The sequence below is a fragment of the Cryptomeria japonica genome, chromosome 11, assembly GCF_030272615.1.
Source record: "Cryptomeria japonica chromosome 11, Sugi_1.0, whole genome shotgun sequence".
Classification (NCBI taxonomy): domain Eukaryota; kingdom Viridiplantae; phylum Streptophyta; class Pinopsida; order Cupressales; family Cupressaceae; genus Cryptomeria; species Cryptomeria japonica.
In genome coordinates this window covers 45,043,141-45,059,067 of record NC_081415.1, presented here as the reverse complement: position 1 = coordinate 45,059,067, position 15,927 = coordinate 45,043,141, and the positions used below count along the sequence as shown (strand labels likewise).

At 37.2% G+C, this 15,927-nt stretch overlaps 1 protein-coding gene across 4 annotated transcripts; it reads left to right on the top strand.

Annotated features, from left to right (window-relative positions):
* Nucleotides 1-612: 612 nt before the first annotated feature.
* Nucleotides 613-15,379, top strand: LOC131076787 (butanoate--CoA ligase AAE1). 4 transcript variants are annotated; one of them, XM_058014106.2, is made up of 4 exons: nucleotides 613-810; nucleotides 1,076-1,239; nucleotides 3,434-3,661; nucleotides 13,711-15,379. In XM_058014106.2, exons 3-4 carry the CDS (start codon nucleotides 3,464-3,466, stop codon nucleotides 15,172-15,174), a joined length of 1,662 nt encoding a protein of 553 aa, XP_057870089.1. In that variant the 5' UTR covers nucleotides 613-810; nucleotides 1,076-1,239; nucleotides 3,434-3,463; the 3' UTR covers nucleotides 15,175-15,379. The 4 variants fall into 4 exon arrangements, with proteins under 4 accessions (XP_057870089.1, XP_057870088.1, XP_057870090.1 ...); XM_058014105.2 differs by having other exon boundaries at nucleotides 934-1,239; XM_058014107.2 differs by lacking the exons at nucleotides 613-810; nucleotides 1,076-1,239 and adding an exon at nucleotides 1,283-1,841.
* The last annotated feature ends 548 nt before the right edge of the window (nucleotides 15,380-15,927 follow it).

The window sequence follows — 15,927 nt, the reverse complement described above, 5'->3', positions numbered from 1 at the left end:
TCTTCAAGTATTTTGTCAAATTTGAGGAATTTTAAATGAGATGGTTTGATTTAACCTCTTCTTCAAGGGTTTTGTCAAAATTGAAGGTTTTTTAAGTGCGATTAATATTATTATTGTTTTTTTTAATTTTTCCGCATGTTTATGACATTTGATTTAACCTCTTCGAATGTTCTGTCAAATTTGAATGCTATTTCAGAAACTTTATGTTGAATTTCATTATTTCAATAAATAGCTTTTCTGAATGCCTGAGTCAACATTTTTAAATGTTTTTATCAAATTTGAACGTATTTTTCAGTTAAATTGATGTTAATTTCATTAACTTAACTTCTTCGAAAGTGATCTATCGAACTTGAAGATTTTTAAATTAGTTCGATGTGGAACCAAAGCATTTTCTGTGTTTTCTATTTACCATTTAAATTTTTTAATCGAATTTGAAAAATGTGTCAGTTAAATTAATGTTAATTTTAAGAATTGACGTTTTGAATAGATGTGATTTAAGAGACTTGTTTTTTAGTTGTTTAATTATATGATCAAATTTTTTTGTGTTAATTTCAATAATGTCAGAACAACTTGAACATCAGAGATGTGATGTATGAACTGTTACAGCTTATCTTTTCCCTGCAGTCTTAAGGGAGGACGTCTTTCAAGGAACTTCAAATGGATTATCAAATCTATCAGTCTTCATCCAACGTGACATATTTTGTCAAATCTTCAGATTCTTCCGATAAATTTGAAGCTCATCGGTGTTAATTCTAATATTTGCCTGAAAACTTGGCCGTTGGATACATCTGACAGAAAATTATAACAGAAGTAAGCAGGCTTCACGTATTTCTTTTATTTTGAATGAGATTTTAACTTTTTTGCTTATCCATATTACTATCGCGGATATCTTCGTTGTAATTTTATATATATTTTATTTTATTTTATTTTCAGTACCCCAGGAGTATCCTCACGACTCAATCCAGCGACCCAACCTGCCTTACCTTGGGCTTACTTAATTATTTTGGCTCTGAGAATCTCTTTGACTGTTTTGAAGCTTAGGGTGATCACTTTTTGGTGCTGGATTTATCTACAGGTGATTGCTTAAGCGATTTGGTTATTCTCGGAGAGCAATTTTTGTTGGGATTATTTTCTTTAAATAGTCCTGAGTCTTAAACAGGACTCGATTGTCTAAAGAACAGAAGAATTTCTTAAGGAATTTGAAGCTTTCTGGAAATAAAGAAGGGTTGCGAAGAAAAGGTAAGGGAGGGAAATAAAAAGGGCTAGGATTTTTTTTTAAATTTAATGTCTGATTTTCTTTTTCTTCCCATGTGGGTTGAGTTTGAACATAGTGTTGAAATGTTAAGATATGTAACCTGGGCCTTTCTTAGAAGTGTAGAACGCCGTACTGTTGTTAAGAAAGATTTGTGGGCTTCTGCGTTTAAATTTTTTACTAAGGAAGGTCCCGTTACATAAGGAATAAACTGTTACGAAGTTAATTGGAGTATTATGTAAGAAAATCAGTCCTTATTTTTGGGTTCTTAAACTCTCAGCGGCTGCTTCTGTTGTGGTGCTGAAAGATTCTCCGTCACTTTGGAGGATTTTATTGTCATCACATAGCATTATTGCTAAGGATTTACATTTTTAAGATAGGTAACTCCACTCTATGGGACCATAGCTTTAATATGGGCTGCCTGTATTGCAGCAGCGAAGATAGGTTGGATAATAAGCTTCAATCACTTCGTGAACGTTCTTCCTAGAGATGTTGGCTTCCTTCTTGCAACGAAGAGAATGCTCTTATGAGTCTCTCTAATCAATATTTCTTATTACTATTATACAAAAACAACTTGCGCATCTTAAAGGTGATTTATTTCTTTTGTTCAATCTTTTGAAGTACAGATCAGAGATGCGGAAACAATATTTATTTGGATTCATGGCTTTATAGTTGGCTTCATTGATGATAAAGTATCAAACAGCCATTTAAGATTCAGAATTTTTTACTATCTTCTTGTCAAAAAAGCCGTGATTTCATCGCAGGAATGATGAATCTCTTCCATACCTTGCGCATTAAGCTGTAAACCATCACCCCATAGGTTAAGGGAAAGCCCTGCTTTCCAGCTGACAGGGTTCTTTTACGTTGCTTCTTTTCTTTTGGCCTTAATGTGCTTTGAGTTCTATTGAACTACATTGTCAATCAGAAGTTCATAATATTAAAATAAATTATTTTTGTTAATATCTAACTTCCACAGTTCATAATACTAAAAATGAGCTTTTTTCGAAAAGCCGTGTGAAATTTTTGTTTACTTTTTAACTAGATATTTTGTTCTCTTTTCTTTCCACGGCTTAAAAACAGTGAATCTCTTATCTCACTAGTTTTTCTTCCCTTCATTTCTTAAATTTCAATTTTTGTTTCTTCAGCACAAGATCCATGTCCTAAAGCTCAGAAAGTGTATGGTCTTCTTATTAGATGTTCTAACAATAATATTCTAAATTCTTTGTCGTGTCTTATACAGTCAAAGAACTGTAAATGTATTATGCGTTATTCTGCATTTTGAAGCGTTTAATAGATCCTGTTGACGCTTCTCTTTTTATTTCACTTCATTTATTTCTCCGTCTGAGGCATTTAATTTTAACTTCGTGTTGAAGGATTGAATTCTATATTTGGCTGGTTCAGTAACTGGTTTCGTGCAACTTTGAAGCATAAAAGGGTTGAACTTCTTCTTGGAAACAATGATTTGATTCAGTTTGCATAAGAACCAGTTTACCTTCAGTTTAATGAGCATCTATGTATTGCTTGTTTTGATTGTCAAGAGATAAAATCATTCATCTCATAAGCTCTAAATGATAGATTACTTCTGATAAAAGCAAAGGTTCCCTTTACTTGAAGAATTGCCTGACCTTGTCATGTGGTTTCTCTATGAAATTGTCATTCTTTCTCTCTAAAAATATAAATTTTATCTAATGGTCGTGTTTGTAAAACAACCGTTAAATACTCAGTTATTGATTTGAGAAATCTTTTTCAAATTTCTTGAATCTTCAATCTGGAGTTGACAAACCTTTTCTAAGATTTCCTTCTTATCTCTACATATAGAAATGTATTTCCTTTTGCTCGTATAGAATAAATTGTACAAACACACTGTTTTGAAAACATAAACGGAACCCACAGAACTTTATATTATAGAATCAATGGAAAAAACCAATTTTTGAAATTCTGAAAGGCACATAATTTGTAACAAATACGTTCAGTGGCTTATTTAGGGTCAACTGTAAAAGTAATAAATGCATTTGTTCATGCAATTCTTTCATGTTTTCCATCCCTCTGTAATATGCAATGGGAAGGGATTTGGATTTCTACAGGGTTCTTGATTGTGGCTTATTCTAGTTACTACTTTGTTTCCTGCTTTTCTACTCTGCAGACTCTTGTCATTTCTTTGATTTCCTAATGCTTTTACAGGGCTAGGTCTTGTAGCAGAAAATTGTGGAAATGGACAATCTTAATCGCTGCCCTGCCAATTACATGCCTCTATCACCTATAATTTTTCTGAAGCGAGCTGGCAATGTGTACAGAGAACACACGTCTGTTGTATATGGCTCTGTGCGGTATACATGGGCAGAGACACTTGAACGCTGCATTAGGCTGGCTTCTGCCATCTCTTCACTTAATATTTCAAGTGGGGATGTTGTAAGTAGCTCTTTCCAGCAATATATGGTTTAACCTTGTGGAGATAATGATTTCAATTATTATGGAAACTCGGGAATTGATTCCTCAAATATACAAGGAAATCTAACTTAACTTTGCTACCTTACTAAATTAAAGAAGCCATCTTCCTTGTCTCCTTGAGTCTTTGAAAATGATTCATCATAATGTTTGGCTGCCCTGTTAAGCCTTGCTTAACAAATTACTTCCAATGGAATGGACCATAAAAAACCCATTTTGGAGTCATTCAAATATATATCTAAATTAATCCATGGGCGCTAGTCTATGTTTCCTTTCCTTGGCTATGTTTTTCTTCAAGTCTTTCCCATTTTCGTCTACTTCATGTGATGTCTATTGTTGACTACTGTCAACTTTGATGACTATCCAGCCAATTGAATTCAGTCATGCCAATGATGATAGTCAGTTGTGGTTTTGTTTCACCTACCCCACTATCCAGCCAATTGAATTCAGTTATGCCAATGATGATAGTTAGTTGTGGTTTTGTTTCACCTACCCCTTAGCAACATTGTAAAAACCTCTGTATCATTAGGCATGAGTTTTCCACTCATGTAGTATGTGTAAGTGTTTCTGGGACAAACTGTGTATGCTTTTTGTATCAACGTTTCGAATTGCACTCAGCAATCCATCACCAGGAAAAGGAAGAGTCGATTTGCCCCAGAAATACTACCACATACCTCTGTATCAATTTGCTACTGAAGAGGATGATTATCATGTAGTCTTTTAAGTTTCAGGTAATGTCTGAGCAACCTTAAGCTTTTGTTTGTTATTTGTACTCTGAAACCCGGCAGAATGCCTAGAAAGTCTTTGAGACTTGAGTAGGCGGAACTCCGTTGAACCATGTTACTCTGAGTGCCTTGAGTTTCTTGAGTAGGCAGAACTCATTAGAACTATGCTGATTTAGGAGGGTTGACTCGATATTTTTGGGATGTCTGTGTCCCAACACCTGAGTATCCCATAACATGACTACATGTCACTATGTTATTATCAGAATTTGTACGTTTTGGACTATACGACCATGAACCTCATTGAATTTTGTTGGTTTATCAGAACATCACATATACACTGAACATAATGTAGCGCCATGAACAGACAGTTGGCTACAGATCTCTATACACTTTGTTCTTGAAAAGTATATATGCTACTTATGTCATTTTTATGTATCTATCAGCTTGAAAGTGATGCATCATCCCTTGTGTATGCATGTATTATCAGAAAACATATGAGCTTTGTACATTGCTCTCTGCATCATAGAGTTGCTCGTCTCTAGCACAAACTTTAGTTTAGCACTGGAAAGTCTTGGTGCATGAAGGATGAGGCAATGCCAAACCAAAATGCTAATCATTGCTTCTAGATGTACAAATCAGGATCGGCATTGCTTCATATGGTGTTGCTGGCCATAGTGCTGATTGTAGTTGAAATGTTTCAACTTCATTACAAGAACTGAATATATAAGTAGCATTGGTGCACCGTAGAGTTGCTAGTCTTTAGCACTGGAAAGACTTGGTGCATAAGGGATGAAGCAATGTCAAAGAAAGATACTGATATTTCACTTTAGATATACAAATCAGGATTGGCGTTGCTTCGTATGGTCTTCCTGGCTATTGACAAAAGGATGGTTTAGTCATGGTTGGAATTGGTGTGCATTTGGCAATAATGTTGAGATTGACACTGTTGGTTCCCCAACCTACCTTAAATAATCTTTAAGGAGTTGTGAATTCCTATGATCAAGAGTACTGAATAGTTGGCCAATGAACAAAAGAAACAAGAGCTCTCTCTTGCACTTTAGGCTCTTCATTAACTCTCAAAGTTCAATTTCAGTGCAAAGGAGATATGAAAATTCACACAAAATAGGCAAGGTGTAAAGTTATGGAGAGTGACTACTCTATTCCTTGTACCTTGAACATTTTGATGTGGATTTGAATAATATTATAGAGATAATTTACTCTTTGATGGATTTATCATTTTAGAATCAATTAGGTGGGAAGGAAATCTCTAAATAATGGTTGGTGTGAAATGATTATTTTTATGATAAATGGAGATGAAAAGCGCCTTAAATAACAAAGTACAAGACAATGTTTCTATAAGAGAAACAATCATAAACTAAGAAACACGGAAAATTTATGACCATTAAATAATAAATAACAATAATTACTTTAATACCCTCCCTTAATGATCATTCTACTAACTACACCAAGTTGCCCCTAAATTTTACAAGCTTTTCCGAACTCAGAAACTTGGTTAGAATATCTACAATCTGATCCACAATTGAAACATATTGCAAAATCACAGTTCCATCTTCAACAAGCTGTCAGATGAAATGACAATGAAATTTACATAGAAAATCCTTTCAAAAACTTCTGGAAATAATCATTCCAAAAACTTTCGGAAATAAACTCCAGAAGTTTTTGGTCGATTTTTTAATAAAAATCAAAGGATTTTCTCTGTTGTAAATCACAGAAAGTTACAGATCGCGTCTTTGATTGAAAGGAAAATCATGTAGGGTTTCTCAAAAAATCGCGGAGGAAACGTGGGCTCTCTAAGGATTTGCATGTGGATTTGTTTCCTACAACAAATTTGCATTGCGTCTTCTTGTGATTTCCTGCATGTGTGGGGTCGAGATTTCTTCTTATTTCTTCCTGCCTAGGTTCGGCAAATTGGTTTGAAGTTCACGAGCACGTTTTGGGTCGTTTTGGCACGAATTATTTATAGAAAACATGGTCTTGTTTTTCCGCAAGCAATAGTTTTCATCTGAAAATTGTAGCAACGGAAGTTTTTTTCTGATAAAATCGCGCGAAGGGAGGAAGTTTTCGACGAAGGGTTTTTGGCGATTGAGAAAAAGCGTGGTTTCTTTTCTTTGCGATGCAAAAGGGTTTCCAGCAACGACGGTTCTCTGTCTTCTGCAAAGGAAAAAGGCAGAATCTCTCTCTATAAATTCAAGTGAAAAAGGGTTTGCAATTTTTATGCTAGATTTCTAACAGTTTTTTTTTTTTTTTGGTTTTTGCACGATCTTTGGGAAAAATTGTGGGTTTCCTATAATATTCATCACCTAGGGTTTCAAACCTGGGTATTTTAGTTTTTGTCGAAAAAAAATTTCGAATTGTATTAACTTTCGTAGAAATATTTTTCCAATTTTTTTTGACAAAATCATGGTTTTTGTTTTTCATAGATTCTTGCAATAAAATCAGGAGTTTTAAATTTTTGGGCTGATTGCCTCGAAATTTGTGCCAGGTGCTCGCAGCAAATTCTTTTTTAAAAATTCCATGGACACGAAGGGTTTCTACATTTTTTTGTGGCCATGCAATGTCGGTGTGAGTTTTTACCTTTTTTTAAACAAAAAACAAAGGTGTGTGATCAAGGCATTACATCAAGGATTTGCTGATTTTTTCACAAAAATCATGGTTTCTTGCAGCTTGTTTTGGGTCACACCTAGGGTTTCTAGGGCAAAACAATGTTGTTCTGCAAAAGTTTTTAACAATTTTTTGGACAAAATCTATCAAATTTTTTGAGAAGGTTATCTCTGTGTAAGATGGATGACTTTGTTACCCAACATCAAGTTGGAAGGATTGTGGTAAACTTGGTCTTATCCAGAAGTTCTACAGAACCCCAGAGGGTCTCAGCAAGCTCATGTCATTGAGCATTCTAAGGAGAAGAGGGCAGGCTTCTATGCATTCATGGCCAAATGACCTACAAATTATGACGAGTCTTCTTAGGGTGGTAAGAAGGATGGCCATTAAGGGAGGGTATTAAAATAATAATGTAATGTTTCTATAATGGTCATCTTAATCTTAGTTGTTTAGTTTCCTTTTAGGATGTTTTCTTTCATGTTTCTATTCTTAATCGTTTCCATTATGGAAAGATCGTTTGTATTCTCTATTTAAGAGCCTCCATCTCTTTTGTAATTATTGTAACAAATTATCATTTCATGGTGCCTATTTGAGGAAATATAGAATTAATTGCAAACTATCAGTAATTCTTCTTAATACCGTCCCAATAGGTAAAACCTACAAATGTGGTTTAGACAATTTATATCCTACTTAATAATCTTTTGTAGCATTTGTATTCCCCATTATTATTTGTGAAAGATTTGTAATGACTATACAAAATAATAATTCAGCATAGAAAATGTGTGAAGAAACTTGAAACCCTTAGATACTTGTTCTAGAGGCACACAACCCTATAGAAGGAGATAACAATAAACTAAAAAAATTCATTTATATAACTCAAGCAGAGATAAGCCTTAAGAAAAAGAATTGATAGAGAACCGTTTTCCTTTTGTATTTCTTCAAACAGAATTTACAAGTATTATAATGCATTTTCCTCAGTTATCCAACCTCCATTACAATAAAATGATCCCTTAAAAAGTAAAGTTACAAAGAATGGCCCCATGGATGGGTGACACTTGTCATACTAGGACCTCATGATGAGTTAGTTATGGACTGTCACAATACACGTGAAACCTTTTAGAGAAAATCAAGGCTTATTGCAAGCCGCTGACAAAGAATAACTCCAACTTCCTAACTAGAAGGAAAGCTTACTACACGTGGGAAATCATAACAATGTAGAAAAATATTGAAGGCCTGTAGTCCGTTGAAATTGTCAAAACTGATGAGATGGATGAAGAAACAATAGGAAGTTAATCATGTAAAACCAGGCTATCAGATAACCTCAGCCTCAAGAGTAACTGCCAACAAACTTGGAAAATACTTCCTCAGTTGGCCATTTGAATTTTAGCTTTGTTGCTAGCTTGTGTGTATGTGTCATATATCTTACATATAATTAACACCTCGGTCTCCTTGATTTTGCTCTCAAGCCCTTATTATGACCAGTAATTTATCCAACCTTATTATGACCAGTAATTTATCCAATTTTGTATTACACAAAATAGGATCAACTTTATCATCTTGCACAACTGATGTGACTAGAATTGGAGTGGTACTTTGAAATTCTGCTCTCCAATGCTCCAATGGTTTCATGTCACCATTACTGCCAACTATTGGAGGTAATTGACATTCCTCTAATGCCTTGAAATCATTCATTATTTTTTATGGGTCAACTCAAGTCTACTCTGATGTGCTGATACGTAATTCAATAGGCCAGTCACTTCATGTGCTTTCGAAATCTCTACTGGTGCCTCAGGGTTATATTTTTCATTCCCTTGAATTCTATTCATCATTATCATCCTTGGGATCCATATAATTGCCTCAGACTTGAGTTTTTCTCAGAATGACTGTCTTTGGCCTTTCTCGGATTATCAGAACAGCCCCATACATCACCAACCTTTTGCAAAATGCATGCCATTCTATGATCAAAAAGGTTACCAACCAAATCAGTAAAATCCTTCACACTGATGCAGAGCCCCAGGCAAGGTATGAAATGGGTTCTTCTACTCAAAACCTCCAACCAAGGACCCTAGCACTTCAAACTGACTTCATGGGGTGTTCAAGACTTGGATATACAGGTTCCATACCATTTCCAACTTGTTTGCTTCTATATAGGGTTCTATCCCCACAATGCTTCCTAATGGCTGCAGGAGACTCACTAGGCCAACTTGGTCCAACTATGGTTGGCACTTTTCCCAATGCATATGTGACTCACAATGTGATGTTTTGGTGTCCCCTAGATCAGAGAGACCCTATCCAATGGTTTATTTGACCCCCCTTTGGTAATTTAGTGAAATTGCTATTTTGAAGGTCTACTAGCCCTTGTAGCCCTGCCGGACCAGAATTGCTACTTTTCTCCCTATCTTTCCAAAGGACCCCTGAGAAAGATGACTGATTTAGACCCCTACCATGGATTACTAACACATATCCAAAGGGTTCTGACGGGTCAGTTAGACAAGGGTCTCAACCCTACCTTGGCCCAGAGGACTAGTAACCCCAATTAGGTCTATTTTCCAAAGGAAGTGTACTCCAGAAGTGCTGCCCTATCAAAACAAAAATTGGAACATGTTGAGGACATGAAAAAATCACAAACTACAAGGTTTTAGACCTTGGTGACACCCCAAACTCCAGATATGGAACCTTCTTGCATACCTTCACTAGGTGGCCACATGGAGTTGCCCACCTTAATGCATCAAACCCTTGCTCTTTTCTACTCCTAACCTGCAAAAAGATTTCAAAATATTAAAGTACACTGTTAAACCTTGCTTCTCCTCCAGGGCCATTGAGTGACTAAGAAGGATTAGCAAGAAAATTCCATATTTGCTCAAAACCCTTGGTAACGCTGTCCAAACCCAGCAACCTCCAGTAAATTGCAGATATCTCCACTTCCAGAATGAATCAAGACCTCATATTAGGCTCATTTGAAAGGTGATTCAATTATCTAACACATCCCACTGGTTTTATGCTTCTATGAGGTCCGTACTGTACGGTACAACGTTTATAGCAGCGAATTGCAGGAAAATCACAGAATTTCTATTGCTTCAAAGATGCCAAATGATTACAAACGACTCAACAAACCCAAAACAGTGGTTGGAATCATGATTTATAGCCTTCCCATCAGTTATCAACCACTTTTTGAACAATGGGAACCGTTTGGAAAGGATTTGCACTTTTTAACCAAAAATGGTCATTAGCAACTTTGACAATTTTTTGAGAATTTTGGCATATTTTAACCAAATTTGACACCTATTGAATCCGATGGTTTGTGACTCAATAAAACATGTTCAGAACATCCTATGACACCTATAAACACACAAAAACACCTAAAATACTTGCCATGATACCCCTAGGCCCATATGCCCATGGTGGCTTATCATCCTACCAAACCCATGACATTGGGTAACAAGGTGGGGTTTATTACAAAAGTCAACAAAACAACCTATCTTATTGTAAATATGGATGAATCAAATCATTATGCATCTTTTGAACCTTCATTTCCTTTGTCATTATTGCCTTGGACATGAGGTGCCCCTGCACCACACACCTTTTTCTCTATTACTAGCTTCCGCTTCCTAGCCCATCTTTAGTTTGTCTTTTAAGTCCTTGATCCTCAACATCAAGGTGTCTCTGTCTTGTTGAGGCACGCTATCAAAGGGTTGAGGGGGCTTCACAAGTTCTTTGGTGATTAATTTAGGCTGCACCATCATTGTTTTGACCGTTTTGCACTCAAGCAACAACTTTGCATGTTCATTATGTAGCTTATCAAAATCTGCTTGCAAATTCCTGGCTGCAACCTCGCTAAACATGGTAACACCCACAACAAAAGATACAGCTTGAGGTGCACGGGTGTCTGTCAATCTTCTAGAAATCAATTTGCCACTCAATTTGTTTGTTCTTGGTAACCTGAGGCTTGTTATGTTTTGGAGCTATAGCCCATATAGCTATTGTTTCATATTTTGAACTGAAACTAGAGCCAAAATATAACTCCTTTGCTTGCCCCTCATCTCCCAAAACATCATCCTCAACATCTTGCTTCCTAATAGTGTCCATGGCTATGGCAAAAGATATATCCCAACCTGGCGGCAACAGAAACCCACTTTCTTTGCCAAATCTTCTCCCCTCCTCAAGGGTCATGTTTGCACGGTCAAATTCAATCTGCTTTTGGATACTCTGAGAAGTACTCATCATTGCTATATTCTCTCTATTGATCCTCTTCATTCTTTCTTTGGATGTCAGCATTGGGCTTCCCTTAGATCAGCATCATTTTAAATTCATTAGACTTGATGAATTCATCATCTAAGAGGAATCTTTCACATGCCAATGCTTTGACATCTTGCACTGTCTTATCTCCTTCCTCCAAGTTCATCAAAGTTCTCTCCAAAGGAATATCAAGGGCAATGCGTCTCTTGGGCAAGGCAATGGTGTGTCTTATGTTAGAAACATGGTTGCCATTGCACCAAAAGATCAACCTGTTAATGCCCAATACAACCACAAGATTTAATGAATCCACGAGAGTTGCTTAAGCCATACCGCAAACCCGAGCACTACGCTGCACAACACAAGGAGATCAAGGGCGAACACCTTGCAACAAATCCCCCCCGCACAACACAAGCAAGGGGTTTGAACCCATGACCTTGGCTCCGATACCACTTGTTAGAAACACGGTTACCGTTGCACCAAAAGATAGACCTGTTAATGCCCGATACAACCGTGAGATTTAGTGAATCCACAGGGGGCGGTTAAGCCATGCCTCAAACCTGAGCTCTATGCTGCACAACACAAGGAGGACCAAGGGCACACACCTTGCAACACCTTATTATTTGCTCATCAAGGACACTTTCACCACTTCCCTCTATAATTTCATTATCAACCAATGGTTGGACAACTCCCTCCTGCAAACCTCCTCTGGGAAACCTACCTCTTGCAACTGGAACAATTGGTGTCCCATGGAATTGGTTAACTAGTTGCTTAATTGGTGATCCATGGGATTGAAGAATAGACTGGTTTATGTAACTGTGAGCTTACTCACCCTTATCGATGCCTTATTGCAGATTGTATGATCCCTGCAGCCTTAATTTAGTGTCTTCTCAAGTACCATAATGTGCACTAGTCCATCTGAGCCATGGTCTGGAGGCAAGAAAGAGTGACCACAGGCATACTTCTATGTACATGTGGCCATACTCAAATGAGACAGGTGCATGTCCCAAGTAGAATTGGAAGAATATAAACTGCTCCAATATGGCTTAAACGTTTTAAGTTTTTCTAAGCTTGATTATGCATGTCTCATGGACTAATCATTAAAACTATTGTAGGCAAGTGACATTTTTACAAATCAAATAAACATATAATCAATTACACTGAATCCTTGGCAGACTTGAGTGGTTTTCTTTAAGGCTATGTCAAAATCAGGAGTTCTAATGGTGCAGACGTTGAGTCATGAGCAAGATGCCCTAAATGTATAGAATTTTCCTAAGCATTGCCTTCTGTATGGCAGTGTTGAATGAATTAATGGCACTTGTGACACTCCACTAGAGCCTGATTACATATGGGAAAACTGTATAGCTAAACGATTCTGCTGTTTAATTTGAGATTCTTGATGCAAAGAAGACAGTTTTGGACAAGTACAAATTCATAGTTTTTAAATTATTCTGTCATGAAGCATATACCATAGCATGCAGACTTTAACTTCCAAAACTAATATGCCAAAAGATTTGGCTGCTCTAAATAAGTTCTTTGGCTTGCCAATGAGGGCTATTTCTTCTGTTTGGGGTTGCTGATCTGTATTCTACATGGATATTCCATTGCCCAATTCATAAACACGGATTTGCTTTTCTAATATGCTGTTCCCAAGTTCTATGCTATTGACTAAACACTTAATGCTCTAACCACCCCTCTTTTCAGTTGATGGAGATGAAACTACCCTTTTTGCAAAACTGCTACTTAATGCAGTTACAAAACTGCCTTGACAGGTAAGTCATGAAAAGGAAACAGACTTGATTATTTTACAATTCCTGCAACACGCAGAGGCCATAACTTTTGCATACAGGCTCCATTTCAGAAGCCATTTTAGTAAGTGAATAACTTTTTAATAGGAATCAAAAAATGTAGTAAAATTCTTACTTCAGATGTCATTATGCTAATTCTGCCCCTGAAACAAGACTGAATTTTTGAGGTCATAACATGTAAGCATTCTTAACAGTCGTTAACTCAACTGAATTTGATGGAATTTATGATCCAATTTTGGGTTATGGCCATGTTACATGATCCGACTAGGATAGATTTCCTGTGGAATCTTCCCAAGCCAATCCATATTGGCTCGTTGTGAATTCCTGGCTACTTGGACACATATAAGTTTTAAACTGTTTATGTCATAGAGTCCTGCAACTTTGGGATGTGCACATGCCACTTTGTATGAATTAAAACAATTGGATTATAGTTATACACGAGTATGATGATACAATTTTAATATGACATACAGAATAATGAGCTTTCTTTCTAGTTTAAATCATACACAATGATCATCCATAGATTTGTATAATATCATGGATTGATAGCCTTTCAAAAGATGCTGAAACATCATGAAACACTGACATGCATGTAAACTGATCTTTTCATCGTCATTTACTCCTTCAGGTTGCAGTAGTGGCTCCCAATATCCCAGCAATGTACGAGCTGCAATTCGGAGTGCCAATGGCAGGGGCAGTGCTCTGTTGCTTAAACATCCGTCATGATGCACGCACAATGTCTGTGCTTCTGAGACACTCCAAGGCAAAGGTTATTTTTGTAGACTTTCAGTTCTTAGAAGTTGCTCATGAAGTTTTAAATCTATTCTCACAACATAAAAATGCAAAGATGCCTATTCTGGTACTGATTCCTGAACTGAATAGTAGACAAAATTTCCAAAATACAGACCCTGCATACTTAACTTATGAAAGCCTTCTGAGCAATGCGGACAAAAACTTTGAAACAAGGTGGCCTGACGATGAATGGGATTCCATTGCACTAAATTACACGTCTGGCACTACCTCCAGCCCAAAGGGAGTTGTATTTAGTCACAGAGGTGCTTATCTCAATTCCCTTGCATGTGTTTTATTATGTGAAATGGCATCCATGCCTGTATATCTATGGACAGTCCCAATGTTCCACTGCAATGGATGGTCATTTGCATGGGCCATAGCTGCACAGGGTGGCACAAATGTCTGCCTAAGAAATGTAACAGCAAGTGCAATATTTGATGCCATTGTAGAGCACAAAGTTACCCACTTAAGCGGTGCACCAACAGTGTTAAACATAATTGCAAACGCCCAACCCCACGAAATAAAGCCTGTTACACACAGTGTACAGATGGTAACTGGTGGTGCCCCGCCACCAGCAGCAATGCTGTATACCATGACTAAGCTTGGCTTCCATATGGTTCACTCATATGGCCTCACTGAAACATATGGCCCCTCATCTGTCTGTGCATGGAAACCCCAATGGGACTCTCTGCCACAAGAACAGCAGGCCAAGTTGAAGGCTAGACAAGGTGTCCCACACCTTGGTCTGTGGGGTATTGATGTTAAGAATCCAGAAACTATGGAAAGTGTTTATGCTGATGGGAAAACAATTGGGGAGGTCATGATCAAGGGAAATACCGTCATGAAGGGGTACTTTAATGATGTAGCTGCCACTGAGGCTGCTTTTGATGGGGGTTGGTTCAGGACAGGTGATTTAGGGGTCATGCATCCTGATGGGTATATTGAGCTCAAGGACCGGTCCAAGGATATTATTATCTCGGGGGGTGAAAATGTGAGTACTATTGAGGTTGAATCTATTCTATACGATCATCCAGAGATACTTGAGGCTGCCGTTGTGGGGCGCCCGGATGAGTTCTGGGGGGAAACCCCTTGCGCCTTTGTGAAGCTCAAGGAACCCAAGCAGGTTACTGCAGAAAGTATCATTGCCTTTTGTCGTGCAAGATTGCCACATTTTATGGCTCCAAAAACTGTGATATTTCAGGATCTGCCTAGGTCTTCGACAGGGAAAGTTCAGAAGGTTGAACTTAAACAAAAGGCAAAGGCTCTGGGGAGCATCACAAAGCCTCAGAGCAAACTCTAAACGGGCTCTTTCTATGTATGTGCTACAAGGTATGGACCCATCATGTTGATATATCTGTATATCTTGTCAGCCCATTGTTTCATTTGGTAAAGATATGATTGTAAAGTCTGGACTCTGAATTGTGGAGTTTATCCTTTCAGATAATAGCCCAATAAAGGGGATTTCTTAATATATTTATTTTCGAAATAAAAATTATTTTAAAACAGACATTCATCACCGGAACAAAGCATTTACCAGTTTTCATTGCGCTTGCCTTCATACAGAGATGTCATTCACAGCTCCATCAAACAAAAATACTGAAGCGCTATAAAAGCAACCGTCGATGTGTACTAATATGTTTTAACATATATCATATTGTTTATAACTGCAGAAGCATTATAATTGGTTAGATTCAATCATGACAACTTTATGAGCCCAAACCGGTGCAGCTGCTCCTTTGCATAATTATTATTGCTCACTTGGTGGCCCCGGAGAAGGCTAAATCTGAAGTGTCCTCGGCAGGCAATGCAGAGAGATATTGTAAACTTCTGCAGTTTAGGGTTCCGTGGAAAAAAACATCTTCCTTAATTTTACAAGTTGAACTACCATTTCTCAAAAAACTTGCCTATCAAACGTAGCACCCACTGCAAATTTATTAGGTTGGAGTTTTATGGAGTACAGCTTCCAAAAAAAAGTTGGAGCTGCTGAGATTTTTTAGAAAATTTTAAAGCTACTGATCTCATGAATTTTGTAGTGTAATTTAGCTTAAAAATT